This window comes from Desmodus rotundus, chromosome 2 (assembly GCF_022682495.2).
Source record: "Desmodus rotundus isolate HL8 chromosome 2, HLdesRot8A.1, whole genome shotgun sequence".
Taxonomy (NCBI): Eukaryota; Metazoa; Chordata; class Mammalia; order Chiroptera; family Phyllostomidae; genus Desmodus; species Desmodus rotundus.
Window position 1 is genome coordinate 105,912,552 of NC_071388.1, and position 25,068 is coordinate 105,937,619.

General features: G+C 39.5%; 1 protein-coding gene across 2 annotated transcripts in view; it reads left to right on the top strand.

The window, feature by feature from the left end:
- Positions 1-25,068, top strand: part of XRN1 (5'-3' exoribonuclease 1) — a 168,167-nt gene that overhangs the window by 94,497 nt on the left and 48,602 nt on the right. Inside the window, exons 26-30 of one of the 2 annotated variants that reach the window (XM_053918514.1) lie at positions 11,128-11,217; positions 11,605-11,740; positions 16,034-16,090; positions 16,222-16,354; positions 18,818-18,887. The exons of the other annotated variant lie outside the window; for it this stretch is intronic. Coding sequence (XP_053774489.1) covers positions 11,128-11,217; positions 11,605-11,740; positions 16,034-16,090; positions 16,222-16,354; positions 18,818-18,887 — 486 coding nt within the window. The remainder of the gene's footprint in view (positions 1-11,127; positions 11,218-11,604; positions 11,741-16,033; positions 16,091-16,221; positions 16,355-18,817; positions 18,888-25,068) is intronic. 2 annotated transcript variants of the gene reach the window in all.

Below are 25,068 nucleotides of genomic sequence, written 5' to 3' on the forward strand. Positions count from 1 at the left end.
CTGGAATTGAATTTTATTGCTGAAATGGTCTAAGAAATCACAAATCTCGATTCCTTGTTGTAAAAGTGAGAAAATTGAGTATCAAGGTTAACTAAGTTACTCAAGGACAAAGATTTATAGTATATATCTTTACTTCTGATTCACAGTTAAATATTCTGTTGTTCCACTGGTTTCTAATGTTAGATTTGAGGGTACCTGCAGTAGTTTCCTAGGGGTGCCATAGCAGTGTACCACACACTGGGTGGCTTAAAAGAACAGAAATTTATCATCTCACAGTTCTGGAAATCAGAACTCCAGAATCAAGATATTGGCAGTGCCATGCTTCCTCTAACGGTGCTAGGGTAGAAACTGTTCCATACCTCCTACCCAGCTTCTCACTGCCTCATATAGTCATTTCCTAACTTGTAGATGAATCACCCCAGTCCTCCCTCTGCACATGGGGCACTTCCTGTGTGTCTCCATATCATCTTCCTCTGTGCATAACTGTCTCTGTGTCCAAATCTTTCCTTTTTATAAAGACACTAGTCATGTTAGACCAGGCTGCACCTTTATGACCTCATTTTAATTTGATTACCCCTATAAAAACCCTGTTTTCAAATAAAGTCATATGCAGAGGTACTAGGAGTTGGGACTTAAATATATGTGGTTTTTGGTTAGGGGGGTGGACACAGTTCAATCTCATTACTATCTGAAAATTTAGATTGTTTTTTTCTGTTGACTTTCTTATTTCTGTAAGATGTCATTTTCAGACTATTTTTTCTTGATTTTTCAACTTCATACATGCATTGAATTTCTACCATGAAAGGTAAAGCTTTAGCTCTCTTCTGTTGTCCCTACTGCCTATTCCTTCACCTCCCTGTACTCACATATGTATTTTCCCACTCGCTATAGTTTTATCACAATTCTTAGTTAAATATGTATTTAAAGTTTACTTGATTAAGATAATTAAATTGTCATAGCTGGACCTTGTTAGGGTATTATAATTCCATTTCCTTTGTTGTACACATTTGTTTTCTCTGTCTTGTTTATCCATTTGTTCACATAACTAATTGAGCCATAAACTCTCTGCTGTCGCTGGAAAATTTAATATATTCATAAGATCAGGGGATCTCTCAGTTCCATCTTCTTCTTGTGGACATTGTTCTAAAACCTTCTCCATTCTTTCCTCAGTGTGAGCTGACTGCTCTCTGAGACTGTCATTGTTCAGCCCTCAGTTTAGAGTTTCCCTTTACTCTCACTCTAGGAACTCCCTTCACTTTTTGACGCCGATGCACCAGATGACACAGATCCTGGCCCGCAGGATCTGCTGTTGTGGCCGCAATATACAAATACACACGGACTACAGAAATCCTGTGGAGGAAAAGGGACAGCCTAAGTGGCTGAAGGCCTCTAGCCAATGAGCTCTAATATGCTTTGCTGACTCCCCGGTGAGGCGAGTGGCATGTAGAGCACCTGAGTCTTGGAAAGATAGGTCCCCTGCTGTTTCTGCAAGCTGCAATGAGTTTGAGCAGTGAGTTAATTACCCTATTTTTCTCAGGACCTGGTAGTTCCTAAGTCTAAAATTTGGACTGTTTCAAAGTCTTAGATGCTTATTATTCCTCTTATTTCCTTTCTACTTCCACTTCCTATGGTACACATGAATATGGTATCTGTCTTTTTCCTTCGTTCCTTCTTACCCTCCTCCTTCACAATCCTATACTTTCCTTTCCTTCACTTTCTTAATTCCTTCCTTAAAGACTATCTACAACTTACTTGAACTTTCTATAACATACATAATCCACATAACATTCCAAATAAGCATGACAAGTCTTAAAACTTAACTATGACTATATTACCAAATGTTTGAACATCATTTGCCAAATTATTCGAGGTTGCAACCCTCTAGGGTTAATCCCAAGAGTAGGGGGTGCTTTTGCAGGCGCTTGACAATCTGGACATTCTCTGATTATCTGTTTTGCTTGGGCCCATGGAATATTAAATTCTTTATGTAGGGCCTGACTATTTTGGTGAAAAAATTGATGAGACATTACTGCAGATTGAAAAGTATCTGCTAGGCTAACAAGGGCATCAGCCCGAGAATTACCCTCTGCCATAGGTCCAGGCAAGCCTGAATGAGATCGGATATGGGTAGCAAATAAGGGGTACTTCCTTTTATCTAAAAGACTTTGCAGGGTTAGAAATAGACTTAGTAACTGAGGCTCAATGGACCCTTTTAATAGAGCCTGATTTATATGAAGGAGTGTACATACAGTATAACCAGAGTCACAAACTAAGTTAAGAGGCTCTTTGGGCCAATGCTGGAGGGCAAGAATAGCCCCTGAAATTTCCACCCGTTGGGTGGAAGAGTGCCCTCCAGAAAGAAGATGTTTCCACTCGTTCCCTTCTTTCCAGATGATAGCAGCTTTCTCTGTTTTTCCTGAACCATCAATAAAGATGGTTTTAGCTTTGGGAATAGGAGTGGCACTGAATTTTTTCTCCCATGCGGATGTTAAGAGTGGGGAGGTTTTAAAGAAGTTTATTAGAAGGTAAATGAATATTACGATCCCCCACAAAATCAGCGACTGCACACTGAAATTCTAAAGATTGGCTAGAAAGTTGTAGATACACTTGGGTGAGTGGAACGTGTATAACAGCTGGGTCGTGGCCAAAAAGCTGAATTACTCTATCACGGCCTTTGATAATAAGCTGACACAGCGCAGTCATGTAGGTGGTAATAGTGTGCTGGGGTTGATGGGATAAAAATAACCATTCAATCATTTCTAAATTAGGTGACAAATGTCTGATTAGGCCAGTAGGCGTCCCCAGTGTGGGGAAGCAAAAAAGTCTGACAGGTAATTATCTGTTTACCCTAGTGAGCTACCTGGAAGAAAGGTACTGGTTAACTAAATCTAATTCCTGTGTAGCCTGATTACTTAAGGATCTAGGAGAATTTAGGTCTGGATCCCCTTTAAGGGTGTTGAAGAAGTTGGTTATTTTCCCAGTGGTGATCCCCAAACTGGGACGGATCCAGTTGATGGTGCATAAGAGCTGTTGTAAAATGTTAAGTGTTAAAGGGTCTGGTATCTGGATCTGAACTATTTGAGGTCTAACCGTATGGTGAAATAAGACATATCCTAAACACTGCCAAGGCTGATAATGCTGTGCCTTTTCCGGGGCTACGACTAGTCCCGCTGAGGTGACACTGTCCTCAAAGAGGTAAACTTGCTTTAGCTCTTCTTGAGAGGCTGTAGCAATTAGGATGTCATCTATGATAAATTACACTTTGAGGAAACTGAGTCCTTACTGGCTAAACAGCCTGAAGAACAAGATGCTGGCGGATGGTAGGGCTATTTAACATGCCCTGCGGCAGGACTTTCCACTGAAACCTCTCTAATGGTTGACAGTTGTTAAGTACTGGGACTGAGAAGGCAAATCTCTTGCGGTCCCTTTCTGCTAGGGGAATGATAAAGAAACAGTCCCTTAACTTTTTCCTATTCCTTTTCCTGTTTAGTCCCAGGGGCCTGATTCTCTGATTCTTGCCCTCCTGGGAGGGCTCCTCTTGGCCTTAAGGCCTTAAACCTTGGCTTCCCAGTTTGCAATGGAAAGTGAGTAGTATGAAGGAGGCTCCAAGTGGCAGCTGAAAAATAGCCTCAGTTTTAAAAGTGCCTTTTTTTTTTTTTTTTTTTTTTTTTTTTTAAAGACCAGTAGTTCCTAGGTTCAGAGTTTGCAAGGAAAGTGGGAAAGATGGGGGTGGAGGTGCTTTGCTTAAATATGTTTTAGGAAAGAGCGGTTACATGCCAAGGGCCTTTTGTGACTTGATTAACTAACCGTTCCCTCCGGTAGAATAGCTGGTTCTTCCCCAAGGAAATGATCAGTGTTTACAGGTACTGAGTTAAAAAATGGTGCGTAGTCTTCTTCAGAGAAGGGCTAGTTCTCCCCGGGAGACAGTACACCTATATTTCATTTTTACAATACAAGGTCATGGCTCCAGCATAAACAAGGAGGATTCTTAATATTTCTTTAATAGGTCACACCCCCCATTGACTGAGGAGATCACAGCCCCAAATATTAAGGGGCATAGGCAAGATATATGGTCAAATTCTCCCTACCTGTCCTTCTGGTCCATACCATTTAAGAGACCATACACTGACTTGTGGTTGAGCAACTCCTCCGACACCTGTGACAGGAGCTCTGCTGTCTGTTAGAGGCCACTCCAGAGGCCAAAACTGATTTGAGATAACAGAGATGTCGGCTCCGGTATCTGTGAGGCCCTGAAAGGTCTTATCCTTTATCTTTATTTGTAAGATTGGTTTATTTAACTTAATTGATTCTGTCCAAAAAACTGACTGGTTGTCTGTACTACCGAAGCCTCCTTCCCCCCTCACTGTGTTTTGAGTCTTTGAGATTACATAGGGGAGTAAGAGCAGCTGGGCAGTGCGAGTTTGAGCAGGAATAATATGATTGCCAGAAGCTTTAAGCATGATTTTAATTTCCCCTTGATAGTCTGAGTCAATGACCCCTGGCTGAACAAAAATGCCTTTGGTAGTAATACTGGATCTCCCTAAGATTAAACCAACTGTTCCTGAGGGCAAAGGTCCCCAGACACCGGTGGGAGCTGTAATTACTTGATCCTGTTCCTTTAAGATGAGCTCGTTGGTGGTGACCAAGTCCAACCCTGAGCTTCTGTGGGTGTCTGCACAAAGGTCGGAAATTGTGCATTTCCTCGAATTCCCTGATACTGATTGCTGTTCTGAAAGCTCTGATTGGGGTTGGGGGCGCTGGAGCGGGCGCCCCCTTGGAAGTTTCCCTGAATGGGTTGGCCATTTTTGTCAAATTTAGAGCAGCATTCCTTTGCCCATTGCCTGTCGTTGCCACAGAGCGGACAATCCCCAGGGGGAAGCTTGTCATTACCTTTTCCCCTTTTTGAGGTGGACAAACAGTCCTTGTGCAGGTGACCAGGCTTTCCACAATTGTAACATCTGGGATCTCCCTTAACTGCCGCAGCCAAGAGGGAAGACTTACGATGCTTTGTGCCGATATCCTGGCAAGCCTTGATAAACTCACTGATGTCTTTGGTGGAAGTTCGCAGAGATCCTATGATGGCCCTGCAGTCTTTGTTAGCATTCTCATAAGCTAGCTGCCACGAAAGAGCTTTGGCTGGTCTGTCACTATCTATTTGCCTTTCAATAGCTTCTTGGAGGTGATCAATAAAGTCAATATATGCCTCCGCAGCACCCTGGCGGATATTGGTAGAGGAAGAAGTTTCCCTGGCCTGAGAATCAGGCACAGCCTTCATGGCTCTGAGAGCAATCTGAGCACTTTGATTAAAAGCATGAGGATCAAGCCTGGCCTGATCCGCGGCCGTGGCAAAATCCCCAGACCAAGCAGCATAGAGAGGGTGACAGGGTTATTTATTTGTGCATTTTCGGCTGCTTGGTGGATGGCTCCCGAGAGTACTCCGAATGCCAGACTGTGAACTGAGCTGGGGTTAAGACTGTCCTGGCCAGAGCAATCCAGTCACAAGGGGCCATTCTCTAGCTGTCAGTGATGGCTTGGAATAGCCCGTTAGTATAAGGAGACTTAAGCCCATTTTCTCTAATGCTCCTTTTTAGATCCTTATACAGGGAAAAAGGAAGGGGCTCATGAACATTTCTTTGACCCTTGACTATAATGGGGAAGGCAGAAAGGACATCTAAATCTCCAGCCTCCGCTGCCTGCCGAAGGCACTGTCTCATGCCCCTAACAGGATACCTGTCTGAATTTTCTGGCTATCTTGGTGGAGAGTCATTCTGCGAGGAGGAACACTCCCAGAATAGAAGTAAGGAGCGACGGCTATGAGGCAGGTCCTCCGGTGGGGCTGCAGGCAGAACTTTCATAGCTGGTTCTCCCACTGCATCACACATGACTTCCTTCTTTGAACTAGACTCCTTATCCTCCTCTGTGACTAGCTCCTGTTTCTTAGCCCACATGGGCATGAGAGCAGTCTTGATTAGCCCCCAAGTTAATAAGTTTTGGGGCCCGATAGAAACACCACTGTCCTGTAGAGATTTTAACGTATCACCTGCTTCTTCCCAAGCCTCAATATCTAAGGTTCCTTTGTCAGGAAAAGCAGGGTAATATTCCTTTATAGTTCGTAAAAGCTGAATGAGATGCTGTTCCTTTACCTTACAACCCGCTCCCCGGAGAAGCTGCTGTAACACTCGCAGGTAAACTTCCTGCTCTTTAGATAAACCAGAGCCCATTCTTGCTATTAAAAAGGCTCCTTTTAACTTTCAATTGTTGTCCTTTCAGATTCCGCCACTTATGCTGAACCCTAACTAGTTAACTGTTAAGGAATAGAGTGTAGTGGGTCGAAATGTGCTATTGGTGAAAGACCGTCAAGGAGAGGAACACCGGACTTTCCGAGTGCTCTAACCCTGCTTATGGGTCTCAGGTCCTCCCCAAGCGTTTAGAGCAGTGAGGATGGGGCTGGAAGCGCTAGGTGACCAGCCTTTATATCCTGTTTCCGTGGATGAGCCAGAAGTTAGATTAGGTGATGTTGGAGGTCCCTGTAAGGCCCCTGCATGTCTCGGGGAATTGATCCCAGACACCCTCGCAAGGTTCCGACTCACGTGGGAACACCTGATTTCTTAGGCCGAGGGGAGGAAGTGCCTTTTGTCTTTGGAGCTTGGTGAATGCCACAAACTCTCATACAAACTTGTTTGACTAACACTAAATTCTTCTGGAAAGTGATCTTCGGAGTCCGGTCGAAACCGAAACACTCATTCCCTGTCCGCTTTTCCTTATGCAGGCGGATGGAGCGAAAACGCAAAAATCGAAAGGACTGCAAGATGCGGCTTGAATGACAGATTTTACTGAGATGCTTTTAAAATATCCCTGTAACTACTTGCTGTATTTAAAGCTGATTAAAGGGAAAGTCTTTGCCCTTTCTCCCAAGCCTAGACCTAGCTGGGGGCTGTGCCGCGGGGGATGGGCTTGTTACAGTGTGCCTGTCGCTGCGTGGACTTTTGCTTGCAGCTGGCAGGGAAACTTAGTGTTCTGTCCCGGTCCACATCCAGCATATCCTCTCACCGGTGTCTTCTAGCGGCGAGCGCCCTTGTGGCTTTTAACTGCTCGACCAGTGCCCAGGAGATTGTGGCAGATGCTTGGGAGAGAGAGCAAGGCTCCTGCTTACTAAAGAAAGTACAGTTGTAAAGTGGTCACGAGAGAGGGCGACCTAGGAAGAAAACCCTTTTCCTCTGAAATCCAACACACCTTACGACCTTCCCGAGGTGCTGTTGGCCCTTACCTGGGCTGATGCGCGCACTCCCACCAAGTTGGTATGTTGACCACAACTGCAGCTCATAGCCCTGGGTCCCTGTTCCTGGGCGCCAGATGACGCAGATCCCGTCCTGCAGGGTCTGCTGTTGTGGCCGCAATATACAAATACACACGGACTACAAAAATCCTGTGGAGGAAAAGGGATGCTGCGGCCACTCTCTCAAGAGGACAGCACCTCTGAGCGCCTGGGCCACTCCCTCGCTGAATACCTGAAAGGAAGATATTTGCAACGTAAAGGGAGAAGTGGTCGAAACAGGCAATGCTCCATATCTGGAAGGTCTAGCCCAGATTTTGGGAAGATAAAGATACTCAGTAAACATTTGCTGCCTCAGGGTGAGGGAGTTTTAGCAAGAGCAAGTCTCTTAGCAGTCTGGGTACAATGCAGACCTGATTTCCCACTGGAGCACCTATCCATGGACATCGGTCCTGCTCGCCAACCTTGCTCCCCACTGGCTTTTCCGAGTGGGGCTGAGCCACATTCATTTCCCACGCTTGGAACAGTTCCCCACAATTTTCCCTGTGTAGGATTCCTTTATGTTGTGGCTTTCATGTCTTATCTTTCTGACTTTGTCTCTTTTGGTGTAGCGCTTAACTCCAGGAGCTTGCTGAGAAAGTTTGCATGTCTGGAAGTGTCTTTATTCTTCCCCGATACTTGATAGCTTGTCTGGATGTAGAATCCTAGATTGCATATTATTTTCCCTCAATATTTGAAAAGCACTGCTCTGTTCTCTGTTTCCTTTGCTGATGAGGAGCTCTGTACCATTCTGATTCTGAATGATTGTGTGTGATCTAGTTTCATTTTTTGAAATCTTTTTCGAGTTTTTCCTTTACAGTGCTGTTTAATAATGTGTGCCTTAGTATGGATTGTTTTCTTTCCTTTTGCTGTTAATTCCTTTCAGACTTGAAACTCATACTCTTCTGTTCTGAGAAAGTTTCTTGGATTATTTGTGTGGTAATTTTCTCCTCGCCATTGTTTCCATTCTCTCTTTCTGGGACTCTGGATGGTAGATGGACCTTCTGGATTGTCCTAAGTTCCTCATCTGTTCTCATCCACTTTCTATATTGTATTATCATACTTCTGTCCTACTCCATGGGAGATTTGTTCAACTTCATCTTACATCATTTTAAAATTTCTGTGTAACTTCATCATTTTTTACTTAAAAGTGTGCCCTAATTATCTGGTAATCTTTTTTTAAATATCATCCTGTTCTTATATATAGTGAAATACCTTCTTTTATTTTTCTGAGGATAGTATTTCTAGATTTTCTTGTATTCTCTGCATTTTCTGTTTTCTCCAAATTGATCTTTGTTTGTTTGATTTGATTCTTCCTTTCATACTAAAGGGTTTTTGTTACTATTGTTGTTTTTATTTGTCTGGTGGTTTTTAGGTGTCCAGTCATGTTTGAGAGTGAAGCACTAAAAAGCTGATTAGAAATTTACTATGGTTTGGTGGGGCTTGTCAGGTGGGACTTGGCGATTTCTTCAGAGGACCTCCAAATACCACTACCTATGAGGTCTATCTATGAGGCCAGGATGTATCCAGCAAATGTACTATGAAAAATAGACATTTATTATAGAAGATACAAGAAACATCGTACATAGGACAGTGACACCTTAGTCCTCTTCAATGTAGGCACCTTGGGACCTCACACAGTTCTCCCAGTCACCATCAGTTCCCCTGTTGTATTTACCTGAATCTCATCAACAGTCTGAAATCTCTTTCCTGTCAAAGGGGATTTTAGTTTTGAGAAAAGCCAGAATTCGCAGGGTGCTAAATCTGAACTGTAAGGGGACTGAGTCACCTGGGTGATTTTGATGTTTCTCCAAAAAACTGCACAAGACCTGATGCATGAGCAGGTGCATTGTGATGAAGCTGCCAATCACCAGCACCATTCTGAATCATCCGAATAGTTTCCGTGGAGAAATGTTCACTTAATGCAAAATTTGATGCAGGTTCGTTGCTCTACCTGCTCAGTCATTTTGAATGTGACGGCCACACAGTACACATGCTCACTCAATGGCGTCTACCGCCCCCACTGACTAGTACAGTGAAGTCATCATGGTTCACGCATGTGCATTCTAGTTTACTCTCCTTGGCTGCCAGTTTCCATCGATGTCACACAAACATTAATGGCTGGACTTTTTCAGGACAGACTTCATAGATGTATATCTTTCTTTGGGGCTGGCTAGTTTTCCCAGAGAGGTATGCTGCAGCCTTTTTCTTAGAGGAAAATTGTGGAAAACAAAACTGACTTCCACTGTTTTGGAAATTAAACAGGCAAAAGAGGTCTCATTACAAAGTGGATACTGTGACACCCTCCCACACCCAACCCCAGATCTCCCGTAGGACTGAAGGACCTCTGGTAGCAAGAATGCTGCTGTCTATAACACCGTTTAATTGTGAGCTCTCTTCAGGAATAGCCTGGTGGAAGAGAACCACCTCAAATAAAGTTATCTTCCCTTCCCACAATAGCCATAGCCATAGGTTCAGTGCCTGATCAACAAGTAGGTATAAAAACCCAGCCAATATGATTGCTCCGGTTCAGGACAAGTCTCAATGGCCATCCCAGTTTGAGATGTCTGTGGGACTAGCCAAGGAATTCTTTAAAAATAAATCACAGCCCAGCTTCTCCCTGTGCACAGTTCTGCTTGCTTCCTTTTTTCCTTCCCTTCCACAGGCGTTCATTCCATAGAACTTGCTAATAATAAACTTCACATATGATTATTTCCATCTCAGGGTCTGCTTCCTAAAGATGTTATACTTTCTAACCTGCTTCCTAGCAACACACCATATAGCCATTACACTTTCATTAATCCTCTGTTTTCAGTGTGGTACCCATCCTCTGCTCTTAACACCCTACCCACCACCCAACTAGCTGTGCCTGATATACCCAAGGCTGGAGCAGCCCTGCATACCTGTTAACCTCTCCCATGAATATAAACTACAGTTCTTATGCTGAGATGGAAGATGATTAATCACATGACTAATTATATAGTCATGTGATTAAACTGAAAAGCCTGTTAAATTTCACCCCATACTGTATCATTAAAATGTAGGTGGGACCCATAATTCCTGAGCTTTTGCAGACTCCCACAGTTCAAATCAACTTGTTTTGTGTTAACTTCCTACACTGGCAGCTTAGGGTGCAGTTTATTTCTGTCTGTCAAATCAGTTCAGGCCTATCCATCCAGTTTTCAGTTTCTAGTATTTTGTTAACAACTCATATGTGCTCTCAGATTCTCTGTTTCTCTCCTCATCTGTCTTTGTGGGTCTGTGCCCTTGTTTGCTTTACTGTGCTTATGGTGAGGTTGGGACAGACGATAAACACATGGTCAGTCTGCTCTATACATTTGCAAGTCCTGCACAATAAAGGAAGTAGTAGAGTTTTGAGGAATATTAGAAGAAACTTGTAATATATTTTAATTTGCTCTATCTTGGAATGTTCTGGCTTTGTTGTAAAAATTGGAAAAAACCTGTAGATATCATTTCTGTCCATTTGCCAGCATTTATCATTATGATCTAAGGGGGATAGAGTCAGCAATTGAAGTTTATTATAGTTTATAAATTAAACCATTTCTTCTTCAGCTACTGAGAGGTTTTTAAGGACCTATAAATATTTTCAGGTATTTTACTCTGTACCCCTTATTAATACTCTGTATTATAATCAGTCCTTAATATATTTTATATGTCCCCTTAAGATTCAAAATTATTTGATAGGAAGTTTATATGAAGTTAGCCATTATATATATATATATATATATACACACACACACACACACATATATATATATATTTTAAACAGTATTTTTATTTGTTTGTTTGGCTAGAGCTCCAGAACTGTTTAGTTATATAGCCAAAAATAGTCAAGAGGATGTGTTCTATGAAGATGATATTTGGCCTGGAGAAAATGAGAATGGGTAAGCAAAATTTGTGGTACTTATTGCCTCATAGTTCAACTCAGTGGCTCCAGTGAAAGGTACAGTAATGATTATCAAGAATTTATATTACTTTTGAGGAGAGGGTTTTGTATTGTTTTGTTTTTTGCTTTAAGATCTTAATACATTTTTTTATTTCATTTATATTAAAATACTTTAAAATAATTTTGTGATTTCCAGAAAATCACTGAGAACATGTTCATGTTAATATAGACTTAGAATTAGTCTCAATTAAGTATGGTGATTAATTATTAATTATGTACTTGATGTCTTTTATAGTTACAGCCTTCAGCAGGTTTATTTCAGGCCTTTTATGTAAGTCCTCATAAAGTTTTAATAAATGTGACACAATTATTGTTTTTAATGTAGTGCTGAGAAAATTCAAGAAATTATTACTTGGCTAAAGGGGCATCCTGTCAGCACTTTGTCTCGTTCTTCTTGTGATTTACAAATTCTGGATGCAGCTATTGTTGAGAAAATTGAGGAAGAAGTCGAAAAGCACAAGGTACTAAATTTCAGTAACTAAGATATTAATGCGTTTTGAAGTTAAAAGAACTATATATTATTTATTGTACAAATAACTTATTTATGTTTCAACGAAATAAAACATATACTCAGTGGTTTCTAATTTATGTAAAATAATCCTAAGATTTAAAAAAAATGTTCCAGCCATTTCCAGTGGCCATTAGTAAGTTTATATGAATAAATGTATATGCACTTTAAGTTACAAAAGCCATAGCATTTAAGTTTTATGTGCTTGTACTGTTTCTAATTTTAGGAATTAATATTTTGTGATTTTAGTCAAAATAGAAAGTTTGCAATTAAGAGGTAAGGTTAATCCCTATTCCTTCTATTCTAAGTTCTTTAAAGACACAGTTTATGTTTTTACAGAACTTAAAGTTTTTTATAACTTTACAGAATTAGTTCTAAGTGTAGTTTCCCACTCACAAATTCATTCATTTAGTGAGTATTTTTGTGTAGGCTTAACTATTTCAACTATTTTGATCCCCTACCTTGATGTAGTAGAAAATGAATTGATTATATTCCTTTCCTTAACTTCTGATTTTATTTTTCACACATTTGCCTTTTCATAAAAATGATGGAGGTGACCTGCATGGCTCAGTTGTTTGAGTGTCCTGCAAAGCAAAAGGTGTCACCGGTTCAATTCCTGGTTACCGCACATGCCTGGGTTACGGGCTCCCTGGTTAGGGCGTGTGTGAGAGGTGTTTCTCTTACACATCAATAGTTCTCTCCCTCTCTTTCTCCCTCCCTTCCCCTCTTTCCAAAAGTAAATAAATAAAATTTTTTTAAATAAATAAATAAAAGAGAAACATGAGGAATCCTTCTTTCTAAAAAACCTGATCTTGCTTTGCTGACACAGTGCTCTAATAGCAGAGTAACTTAAGAACTGGGCTCTGAAGCCATCTTCCCCATCCCTCTTTCTATGCTTATAACCTTAGGCAAGATACTTAGTCTTCCTTGGCTTTGTATCCTCATCAGTAAAATGAGGATAAAACCATACCTACCTCATAGGGTCATCAAAAGGATTAATTGAGTTGATGCATGTAAACTCCTTCTAATAATGCCTAGCTATTTTGGGTGTTATTATTATTCTCTACCACATACTCAGGAGCTGTGAATACATTCTGGGAGATCACCACTAGAGGACTATTTCTTTAGGTAAAAATACAAGGATCAGAGCCAAGAGTTTGATTTTTTAAAAGGTCATTGATGTTCAGCTGAGGATAGTAAGCCTTCATTTCTCTTTTTCTTTTCTTTCTTTCTCTTTTGCCTTTTGCCTTTCTTTTTAATTGTCTTCCATTGTACAGTAAAATCTATTTGTCAGGCATTTGTTTTAGAAATGTGTTTTCTACTTAACAAGTTTATAACTTTAAGTCTTCAAATTTTACTTTAACCCATTTTGATGCAGAGCTTTCTAAAATGTTTTGCACATTTTCCCTTATTTTGTAAACAAGAAGATAAATATGCAAACTTGTAGACTGATGTTTTGGTTACAGCATTTACAAAAAAATATGTGTATCTATAAATAAGAGCAATTTTTGTAAAAAAAAAAAAAAAAAACCTATGAATGTGTCTTAGAGGTATAGTTATGAGTGATTTTTTTTTCCTTTTAGGATTATAAAGGAAAGGAGAAAAACACAACATTCTGAACATAATTTATACTTTATAATACAGGATTATTATTAATGCAGTATTAGTAGTTTTCTTTTTTTAAGTATATTTTATTGATTATGCTATTAGTTTTCCCAATTTTTTTTCTTCCCTTTATCCCTCCTCTGCCCTGCAACCCCCACCCTCTAGCATTACCCCCTCTTAGTTCATGTCCATGACATAGAAGTTCTTTGGCTTCTCTGTTTCCTATACTATTCTTAACCTCTCCCCATCTATTTTATGCCTGTCAATTATGCTTCTTTTTCCCTGTACCTTAGTATTAGTAGTTTCCTTATTGGACAGTGATTCCCAGACTCGGGTAATTATCAAAATTACTGGAGGAGCTTTTTAAAAAACACACATTCTAGATTCCATGCCTAGAGCAGGACTTCTCAAACGTTTAACGTGCAGCCACTGGAAGATCTTGTGAAAATACAGGTTCTGATTCAGTAGCTCTAGGGTTAAGCTTGAGATTCTGCATTTCTAACAAGCTTGCAGATGATCACATTTTGAGTAGCCAGGCCCCAGAACTTCTCTTTTAGTAGCTGTGGGTTGAGGTTTGTTATGAAAATTCCCTAGTTTATTGATTTGCTTAATGAATCAGGTTTAATTGCCATGTCCTCTAATCAATGCTATAATGCAGTAATGCTTCGGGATCTGTTAGAGCATACTTTTTTTTAAATATGCAATTCTCTAGGCATAGTTCTTGTATTTGTTTTTTAAAATAGTTTTCAAATTTCTTTATTATTTCTACTTTTTTTGCTGTTGTCAATGAGTACCAGTTTACTCTGTTAATCCTTCTGGTATGGAAACAGGCAACTTGTCAGAAAGGCCTTCACTTTTCACCCTATTTAAAATTGTAGTTTCTCCCCACACTGCTGATCTCCCTTAGCTGCTTTATTTTTTGCTATGATTTTTGTCTTCAAACATGCTATATATTTCCTTTATTTTGTTTCTCTTACGTCTCCCTCAACTAGAATAAAAAAACAGATCACTGTTATATTCTCATCACCAAAATCAATACATGTACGTAAATGGAACTCAGTAAAGATTTGTTGAAAGAATAAATGAACTGTCTCTAAAATAAAATAGGCTCTGCTTAAAGGCTTATGTGTTTTACAGTGTATAAATACACGAACTCTGTAGTGTGTGATCTCTGTAGCTAGAGCTGTTTTACGTCCTTTTGTACTTATTTCCATAAGTTCTGTTCTAAAGCTGGGGGACTGCCAGTTAAGTAAACTGCTGCCATTTTTCTTACTACGTAAGAATTCACTTCAAAAAAATTTGAGTTACAGCCATAGATTGCAGTGAGTATAAACCATTCACACATTTTTATTACGTAGAACAGACAATATTTGTTCCATCTCACAGATGGAAGGAAGTTGATGTTCAAGTTAAGTGTGAGATGACAGAACTAAAAGCAAAGATAGTACAGGAGTCTTCCAGCTTGCTTTCTTTCATTTATTTAAAGATTTTATTTATTTATTGTTAGAGGGGAAGGGAGGGAGAAAGTGAGGGAGAGAAACATTGATGTGCAAGAGAAACATCGATCAGTTGCCTCTCACACGCCACCAGCCGTGGACCTGGCCTCATCCCAGGCATGTGCCCTGACTGGGAGTCGAACTGGTGCCCTCCAGACTTCTTGGATGAAGCCCAACCCACTGAGCCAGTCGGGCTTCCAGCATGTTTTAGGTAATCAAAAATTCAAACCTGACAGGTATGGGTTCCTGGTTAGGGTGTGTGCCAGGGGGGGCTGATCTGTTTCTCTCCCTCTCTTCCTCCCACCCTCCCCCTCTCTGTAACAATAAATAAATAAAATCTTTTAAAAATTCAAATATCAAAGCTAGTTTCACAATAGATTCCAAAAGCAAAGATTGTATTAAACTAAAAACTAATACCACCTTTTTATAAGTAGCCACAAAACCCATGGTATTGTCATAGATCAGTATTTTATACCTTTTAAAAAAAAGTCTTTGTTGACCATTGTATACAATTTTTTGAGTAAAAAAGGCATTTGATAGGATAGCATTTACATAAAGTTCAAAACAGACAAATCTAATCTTTTGCATTGAAGTAAGTTCACTTTTGGGAAGGGTAGTAACAGGGAAGGAAGGGAATCCAGGGTTTTTTAAATTTTGTTTTGTTTTTTTTTAATTATATTTTATTATGCTATTACAGTTGTCCTGATTTTTCCCCTACTGTCCCCCCCACCCAGCACCCCCACTCCCTCAGCCAATCCCCCCACCATTGTTCATGTCCATGGGTCATGCATATAAGTTCTTTGGCTACTCCATTTCCTGTACTGTACTTTACATCCCATGGCTACTCTGTTACTACCTATTTGTACTTCTTAATCCCCTGACCTCTTCACCCATGCTCCCCCCACCTCTGTCCCATCTGGCAGCCATGAAATGTTGTGCTAAGTAATGTTCTGTCTCTCTCAAACTAGGTGTGGCTATAAAAGATATGCTCATACTATAAAAATGAATCAGGCTGTATCAGGCCCTCATAATTTTGCATTTTTCTATATAATGCTTTAAAATTTTTACTGTAAGAATTTGTTATTCCTCCTTACTGCATCTGAAGAACCTCAGATATAAATATTTTACATTTTTTATGTCCTCAGCAAAGAAAGAATAATAAGAAAGTACGCGTGACAGTAAAGCCCCATTTGCTGTACAGAGTAAGTTTTCTGTTAAAGAATTCTAAGTTCTTTTTACTTTGAAAGTATGGAAGAAAAAATGTTTTCAATAAATTATTTAAAAACTTTAAAATCAGAGTTAATAATAATAATTAAAGCTTTCTTCTCTTCAGCCTTTAGAACAGCAGCATGGAGTCATTCCTGATCGGAATGCAGAATTTCGCCTTTTTGATCGCGTTGTGAATGTGAGAGAGAACTTTTCAGTGCCAGTTGGCCTTCGGGGAACCATCATAGGAATTAAAGGGGGTAATATCTCAGTACTTGACGTGTCATCAACTGCATTTTATTATCAAGTAAACACAAATTTCTGTGTTATTTCTAAGCAGAGAATGACTATAAATTAGGAGGGGGACTAAATCTTTTTATGTTTCAGTTCATCTTTTTAAATTTTAGTCTTCAGGAAATTCTTTTCTGTCTTGTGTAATTATCTAGGAGTGATTAAAAGAAGGGGAAGTTGAGTAAGGACTGCTGAAAATTTGGTAGCTTCTATATATCACATTAAAATTATATAAGACCTTGGTGCGTATGTGCATATTTTCATGAAACTAATAGAAATGTTTCATTGTTTCTCATTAGTTAGGCTTTCATCTAATCTTGCTCAGAAATTTACCTTAATTGTCGTCGTAGTCTCTTGATTTCTGTGGAGAAATAGGCAAACCTGAAATGTGAGCTCATTTACAGTTAAAAGATTTGAATTAAATGTGCATATTAATTTGAAATTTGCTAATACAGTTAGATTATGTATATAAAACAGACCTGTCAACCATATAGTTAACTCTTCTGTACTATATACACTTAAAAATGGCTAAGATGGTAAATTTTATGTTGTGATTTTTACCAAAAAAATGAGAGAGAGGAGAAAAAAGGGAAGAAGCAATGTTCCTGAAAGGGACAAAAAAGTCCACCCAGCACAGAGCAGCCAGTCAGGGGGGGGGGGTGCCCCGTGCTGGCAGCACTGTCCCTCCCTGGCCCAGGCTTTCAACCGTGGTTTTCCTGTCCAGAAAGGAGGAAGAGCAGGCAGGCCGTAAGCCTAAGAGAACTGCATATTTAGTGCCATCACTGTGCCAGGCACTTTTACATTTTGCATTTAGCTCTCAGGTGTTATTTTCTTACCTGAGAGGTTGACTCACCTAACAGATAAGTGGCAGAGCTGGGATTTGAACTCTTTCACTTTATTCTTACCTAACATTGAGCATGAGTTCTCCACATTTTTCATCTTCACATCCTCTTGGAGTCTTCCGTGCTTACTTGACTCTAAAAGAGAATTTCCTTCTCTGATTTAAAAAAAAAAAAAACTTTCTTGGATATATTTCTGGCTGCTGGATATGGAGAGAGGACGGTCTCAGCTAGATGTGGAAAGGGTCAGACGGGTGTAATGAAGCAACCCTCCTGCTGCTGTCTGCTCAGCCCCCTGAATCAGCTTTTCAGATACTGAGCTTATTGGATTGTCTCTAGTTCGCTTGTCCCAATGAAAGCCTTAGGAATCTGGTAACATGGAGGTTTCCTTTCTTGTGACTCTTTCTATCGGTAACAGTGACTGCTTGGAATTTTGTCTTGGAAGGGTTTTAAAGCTACATCTACCCTCAGTAGAAAAGAGCTCCATCATTGATTAGCCATGTCTGCCATGTACATGGAATGGAAAGGGGAATATTTGATATTACTTCCCTCAGCTGAGACCTTATCTCCATAGTCATCTCCACACTAAGGGGGTGAACAAAGGTCAGTAATATTTTGAGGAAATGGCCCTTCCCTCAGACAGGATATGGGAACCTAAAAGGTGGATTTTCTTGAGTTTAGATTTTTAGTAAAAATGTCAGATTGAAAGGTACAACCGGATGAGATCTGCAGGCCCAGTTTCACCTGGGCAATGAGGGACTAGGGGTGGGGGGCCTTCTTCCTACCCATACCAGGAGTTAACACAATATTGGAAATTTTATTAGTCAAAGAAACAGAACCGATACGATGGAAAGGTCGGGGAGGTTGTGGCGGGAGAGTGTGTCAGTCAGTTCTTAAGCTATGTGAATCATTAATTTACACTTAGAGTTCAAAACATTATAGCTAATTATTTCACTTCACCTTGGAGTTTGAGGTAAATTTAATCTTTCCAGATATATCTCATCATGCTCTCTGCCAGATTTATTCTTCTTTGCTCCTAAATTTATTGCACCAATGTCTTTCTCATGAAACTCAATGTTTCACTTAAGGCATCCATAATCTTGCAAGTCATAATCAGCCAGAACCTTGGAGTCATCTTTAGCATCTCCATTCTTTTTACCTACATAGGTCACAAACTCCTGCCACTTCTGTCTAATAATATATCCATTCTTTCCATTCCGCTCTCCACATTGCTGCGATGTTTTCAAATTTTCATTGTCTTTTTGTCTGTGTTATTGGAAGACCTTTTAAACTGCAAACACTAAACTTACCTCTTTTATTAACTTAGTATGAATAATTTCAAACATATACTAAGGCAAAGAGAAAAGCATAATTCCCTCTGTGGAGAAATAAGCTAACAATGCCATTATTAGCATCTGATTTAAGATAATATTTTACTTTAAATTGATACAAGTAAGGTAATCTGTGAACTTACTTTTCATTTACTGTCTGTATTTCTTCACACCACTTTTTGGTAGATCTAATGCTTCTTATATTTTCAAAAACTCATGCTGATTTTTTATCATATGATTTTTTTCTCTCTTTTTTGAATAGCTAATAGAGAAGCTGATGTACTATTTGAAGTATTATTTGATGAAGAATTTCCTGGTGGCTTAACAATAAGGTTTGTTTCCAGGTGATAATTACACTTTATGAATATATCCATATGGCCAGTGACTTTCTATTACTCGTTTGTTTACGATTTGAGTTCCTATTTTGTGCAAGGCATCATACTTGCTATTAGGGATGTAAGAGTGAATAAGACATTTTTTTCTACCTTCGTGGAGCTTTCATTTCAGTGTGGGAAATAATTAACTGATTAAACTATTAATTAATTAAATCTTGACTAATCCTGGGAAGAAGTGCAGGTTTCTATAATAATATGTCCTATCCGATAGTTCCAGAAAGATGGGACTTGAAGAATGAATGCTAGTTAACTAGGGCAAGAGGGAGGAAAAGTCACAGGTAGTCAAGAAGAAGGAATAGCATGTGCAGCAACATTTTTTCTTATTTAGAAAAGTAAAAGAATGCAAGTGTCTCTGAAGGTCAGCAACTGGGTAAGATTAGAATAAGAGAGAAAAGCAAGGACCACACTACAATAACGTTTTAGCCATCTTTCAGGACATGCTAAGGATCTTAGTATCTTGGTCACCATCCTTAAAGCAAGGTCAAGCCATCACACTCAAGAGATGTGGCACGATCAGTTTGCATTTTTTAATGTTTAAATACCTTGAGGAATAGGAATGTTTTTGAGTTTAGTAACAGTTTTAATGCAATTGTAGGTGCTCAGTCTAGATGGGGGTGGTTTGAGGTATGAATGGGAGGTGTAATAGGAGACACAGAAAATTGAGAACTTTGACTCTAAAAGGGAGAAAAGATAATGAGAGATTAGGGCGTTTAGAGGTAGAAAATTGAATTGTTATTTTTTGTGTTTTTTAATTTTTAAATTATTTTTTAGTTATTCAAGTACAGTTTTCTGCCTTTTCCCCCCACCCCAGCCCTCCCAACCTCCCTCCCATTTCCAGCCCTCCCCTACCCCACCCCCGTTATTGTCCATGTGTCCTTTATACTTGTTCCTACAAACCCTTCACCCTTTTCCCCTGAAATTCCCTCCCCTCTCCCCTCTGGTCACTGTCAGCTAGTTCTCAATTTCAGTGTCTTTGGTTATATTTTGTTTGTTTTCTTGATTAGGTTCCTGTTAAAGGTGAGATCATTACCATATTTGTCTTTTACCACCTGGTTGATTTCGCTCAGCATAATGCTTTCCAGTTTCATCCATGCTGTCACAAAGGGTAGGAGCTCCTTCTTTCTTTCTGCTACATACAATTCCGTTGTGTAAATGTACCCTAGTTTTTTGATCCATTCATTTACTGATCCGCACTTGGGTTGCTTCCAGCACTTGGCTACTGTAAATTGTGCTGCTATGAACATTGGGGTGCATAGGTTCTTTTGGATTGGTGTTTCAGGGTTCTTAGGGTATTATCCCAGCACTCGGATTGCCAGGTCAATAGGCAGATCCATTTTCAGTTTTCTGAGGAAAGTCCATACTGTTTTCCACAGTGGCCTCACCAGTCTGCATTCCCACCAACAGTGCACTAGGGTTCCCTTTTCTCCACAACCTCGCGAAACCTTGTTGTTTATTGCCTTGTTTACGACAGAAATTCTGACCAGTGTGAGCTTTTATCTCATTGTGGTTTTAATTTCCATTTTTCTGATAGCTAGTGATACTGAGCATCTTTTAATATGCTTTGGACCCTCTGTATGTCCACCTTGGAGAAGTGTCTGTTAAAGTCCTTTGCCCATTTTTTCATTGGGTTATTTGTCTTCTGGAGTGCCGTCGTGTGAGTTCTTTATATATTTTGGAGACTAAACCCTTGTCTGAGGTGTCATTGGCCAATATATTTTCCCATATGGTTGGTTCCTTTTTACTTTAATATTGTTTTCTTTACCGTGCAGAAGCTTTCTATTTTGGTGAGATTCCATTTGTGTATTCTTCCATTTATGTCCCTTGCTCTAGGGGACATATCAGTGAAAGTATTGCTGCGTGGAATATCTGAAATTTTCCTGCCTATGTTCTCCTCTAGGACTTTCGTGGTGTCACGACTTATATTTAAGTCTTTTATCCACTTTGAGTTTATTTTTGTATGGTGTAAGTTGGTGCTCAAGTTTCATTTTTTTGCATGTTGCTCTCCAGCTCTCCCAACACCATTTGTTGAAGAGGCTATTTTTACTTCATTTCATGCTGCTGCCCCCTTTGTCAAATATTAATTGACTGTAGAGGTTTGCATTTATTTCTGAACTCTCTGTTCTGTTCCATTGGTCTATCTGTTCTTATACCCGATCAGACTGTTTTGATTACAGTAGCCTTGTAATACAGTTTGGTATCAGGTATTGGGATCGCTCCTACTTTGCTCTTCTTTCTCAGAATTGCAGCAGCTATTCAGGGTCATTTATGGTTCCATATAAATTTTTGAAGGGTGTGTTCTATATCTCTGAAATATGCCATTGGTACTTTAATAGGTATTGCATTGAATCTACAAGTTGCTTTGAGTAGTGTGGACATTTTAATTATGTTAATTCTTCTAATCCATGAACACAGTATATGTTTCCATTTGTTGGTATCTTCCTTGATTTCTTTCCTCAGTGTTGTGTAGTTTTCTGAATACAGGTCTTTTACCTCCTTGGTTAGGTTTATTCCTAGGTACTTTATTTTTCTTGTTGCTATATCTAATGGGATTTTTTTCCATGATTTCTGCTTCTGATGTTTCGTTGTTGGTATACAAAAATGCCTTTGATTTCTGAGTATTGACTTTGTATCCCGCTGTTTTGCCAAATTGATTTATTAGGTCGAGCAGTTTTTTGGCAGAGTCTATAGGATTTTCTATGAACACTATCATGTCGTCTGCAAACAATGACAATTTTTTTTCCTCTTTTCCAATTTGGATGCCTTTTATTGCTTTTTCTTGTCTGGTTGCTGTGGCTAGGACTTCCAATACTATGTTGAATAGGAGTGGTGAGAGAGGGCATCCTTGTCTTGTTTCTGATCTTAGTGGGAAAGATTTTAGTTTTTGCCCATTGAATATGATGTTGGCTGTAGGTCTCTCGTATATGGCCTTTATTCTGTTGAGGAATGCTCCCTCCACTCCCACTTAGCTGAGTGTTTTTATCATAAGTGGGTGCTGTACCTTATCGAATGCTTTTTCCACATCTGTTGATAGGATCATGTGTTTTTTGTCTTTGATGTTGTTGATGTGGTGTGTTACGTTTATTGATTTGCAAATATTGTACCCTCCTTGCATCCCTGGGATGAATCCCACTTGGTCATGGTGTATGATCTTTTTAATGTATTGCTGGATGTGGTTTGCCAGTATTTTTGTTGAGGCTTTTAGCATCTATGTTTATCAGCGCTATTGCCCGAAGTTTTCCTTCTTTGTTGTGTCTTTATTTGGTTTGGGGACTACGATGATGCTAGGTTCATAAAAAGGGTTTGGGAGTCTTCCGTCTTCTTGGATTTTTTGGAATAGTGTGTGGAAGATAGGGGTTAGCTCTTCCTTCAGTGCTTTGTAGAATTTTCCTGTGAAACCATCTGGTCCAGGGCTTTTTTGTGTCGGGAGTTTTTGATTACTGCTTCAATTTCCTCTGCTGTTATTGGACTGTTCAGGCTTTCTGCTGCTTCTTCATTGAGTTTTTGAAGATTATATCTTTCTAGAAATTTGTCTCTTGCACTTAGGTTTTCAAATTTTTTGGCATACAGTTCTTGGTAGTAATTTCTTACAGTCCTTTGTATTTCTGTGGTATCAGTTGTAATCCCACCTCTTTCATTTCTGATTGTGTTTATTTGGGCCCTCTCCTTTTTTTTCTAGATGAGTCTGCTGAAAAGCTTGTTGATTTTGTTTATTCAAAGAACCAGCTCCTTGATTTATTGATCCTTAGAATTGTGCTTTTAGTCCATTACATCATTCAATTCTGCTCTGATCTTGGTTACTTCCTTCCTTCTACTTGCTCTGGGTTGTCTTTGTTGTTGATCCTGGAATTCTTGTAGGTGTAGGGTTAGGCTGTTTGTTTGAAATGTTTCTATCTTTTTTGAGTAGGCCTGTATCACTATGAACATCCTTCTCAGGACTGCCTTTGCTGTGTCCCATATGTTTTGGGTTGTTGTGAGTTCATTTTCTTTTGTTTCAGAAACCTTTTGATTTCTTCCTTGTTCTCATTATTGACCCATTCATTGTTTAATAGCATGCTATTCAGTCTCCATGATTTTGAGTGTTTTTGGATTTTTTCCTTGGGAATGGTTTCTAGTTTCAGTCCCTTGTGGTCAGAGAAAATGCTTGATATGATTTCAATTTTCTTGAATTTGTTGAGGCTTGCTTTGTGTCCTATCATATGGTCTATCTTTGAAAATATTCCATGTGCATGTGAAAAGAATGTGTATTTTGCTTCTTTGAGATGAAAGGCTCTCTATATACCAGTTAAGTCCATCTCATCTAGGGCATTGTTCAATGCCACAATATCTTTGTTGATATTTTTTTTGGAAGATCTGTCCATCTTTGACAGTGGGGTGTTAAAGTCCCCTATTATAATTGTGTTGCTGTCAATATCTTTCTTGAATCCTCCAAGATTTTCTTTATGTATTTGGGTGCTCCTATGTTGGGTGCATATGTATTTACAATGTTTATGTCTTCTTGGTGGATTCTTCCTTTGAGTATTATGAAGTGACCTTCTGGGTCTCTCTTTATGGCCCTTTTTTGCCCTTTATGGCCGTTTTTTGAGGTCGGTTTTTGTCTGATATGTGTATTGGCTTTCTTTTCCTGTCCATTTGCTTGGAAAATTTGTTTCCAGCCCTTCACTTTCAGTCTGTGTAGGTCTTTTGTCCTGAGGTGGGTCTCTTGTAGGCGGCATATGTGTGGGTTATGCTTTCTTGTCCATTTAGCTATTCTGTGTCTTTGGATTGGAGCATTTAATCCCTTTATGTTTAAGGTTATTATTGATAGGTAGTTATTCATTGCCATTTTTTCATACCTGTGTTCCTCTCTCTGTCTTTTCCTTCCTTTCCTTAAAGCAGTCCCTTTAGTATCTCTTGCAGAGCTGGTTTAGTGGAGGTGTATTCTTGTAGACTTCTTTTGTCTGGGAAAGTCCTTATTTGGCCTTCTATCTTGATTGAGAGCCTTGCTGGGTAAACTAGTCTTGGTTGCAGGCCTCTGGTTCTCATTACTTGGAAAATTTCTTGCCATTCTCTTCTGGCTTGGAGCATTTCCATTGAGAAGTCAGTTGCTAACCTTATTGGTGCTCCCTTGTATGTTACTTCTTGTTTTCCCCTTGCTGCCTTTAAGATCCTCTCTTTGTCTTTCAATTTTGCCATTTTAATTATGATGTGTCTTGAAGTGGGTCTCTTTGGGTTCCTCTTGGGTGGGACTCTCTGTGCTTCCTGGATTTGTGTGATTTTTTCTCTCATCAGATTAGGGAAATTTTCCATGATTACTTTTTCAAACAGGTTTTCTATCCCTTGCTCTTCTTCTTCTCCTTCTGGTATCCCTATTATATGGATATTACTACGTTTCATGTTGTCCTGCATTTCCCTTAATCGCTCTTCATTCTTTCTGAGCTTCTGTTCCTTTTCTTGCTCTTTCTGGGTGTTTTTTTCTACTTTGTCCTCTAGCTTGCTTATCCAGTCCTCTGCTTCATCTAGCCTGCCTTTTATTCCTTCTACAGTGTTCTTCAGTTTAGAAATTGTAGTCTTCATTTCCTCTTGGCCCTTGTAGATAGTTTCTATTTCCTTTTTCATGTTGATATAGTTTGCAGTGAGTTCATGTAGTTTCCCCACAGTTTCTGGTAATTCTCTGTGAGTTCATTGAGCTTCCTGATAACCATGGCTTTTAACTCAATATCTGATAGTTGACTTGCCTGTTTTTCATTTAGCATTCTTTCTGAGACTTCCTCCTTTCCTCTCATTTGGGGGTTGTTTCTTTGTCTTGCCATTGTTTGTGAGACTCTTGTTCGCCTCTGCTTCTTAAATTTATCTGTTTGATTCCCTGGGTTTATGGTGTGAACTTCTATGGTAGGAGACATGTGAGATTCAGTGGTGCCGTCTCCTTAATCTCCTGAGCTCGCTGGTCTTGGGCTGTCGTTTATGTTGGTTCTCTGTATGTCTTTGGGTGTTGATTATTGTTGGGTCTTTCTTTGGTGAGTCCTCCCCCCAGCTGGTTAACTGAGGGTCACTGCGTCCACCATGTCTTGTATTCTGTTGTTTAGGTGTGGACAGATTTTGTTGAGGCTGATTCTTCTGTCTGTACAAGGTTTTGAGGCTT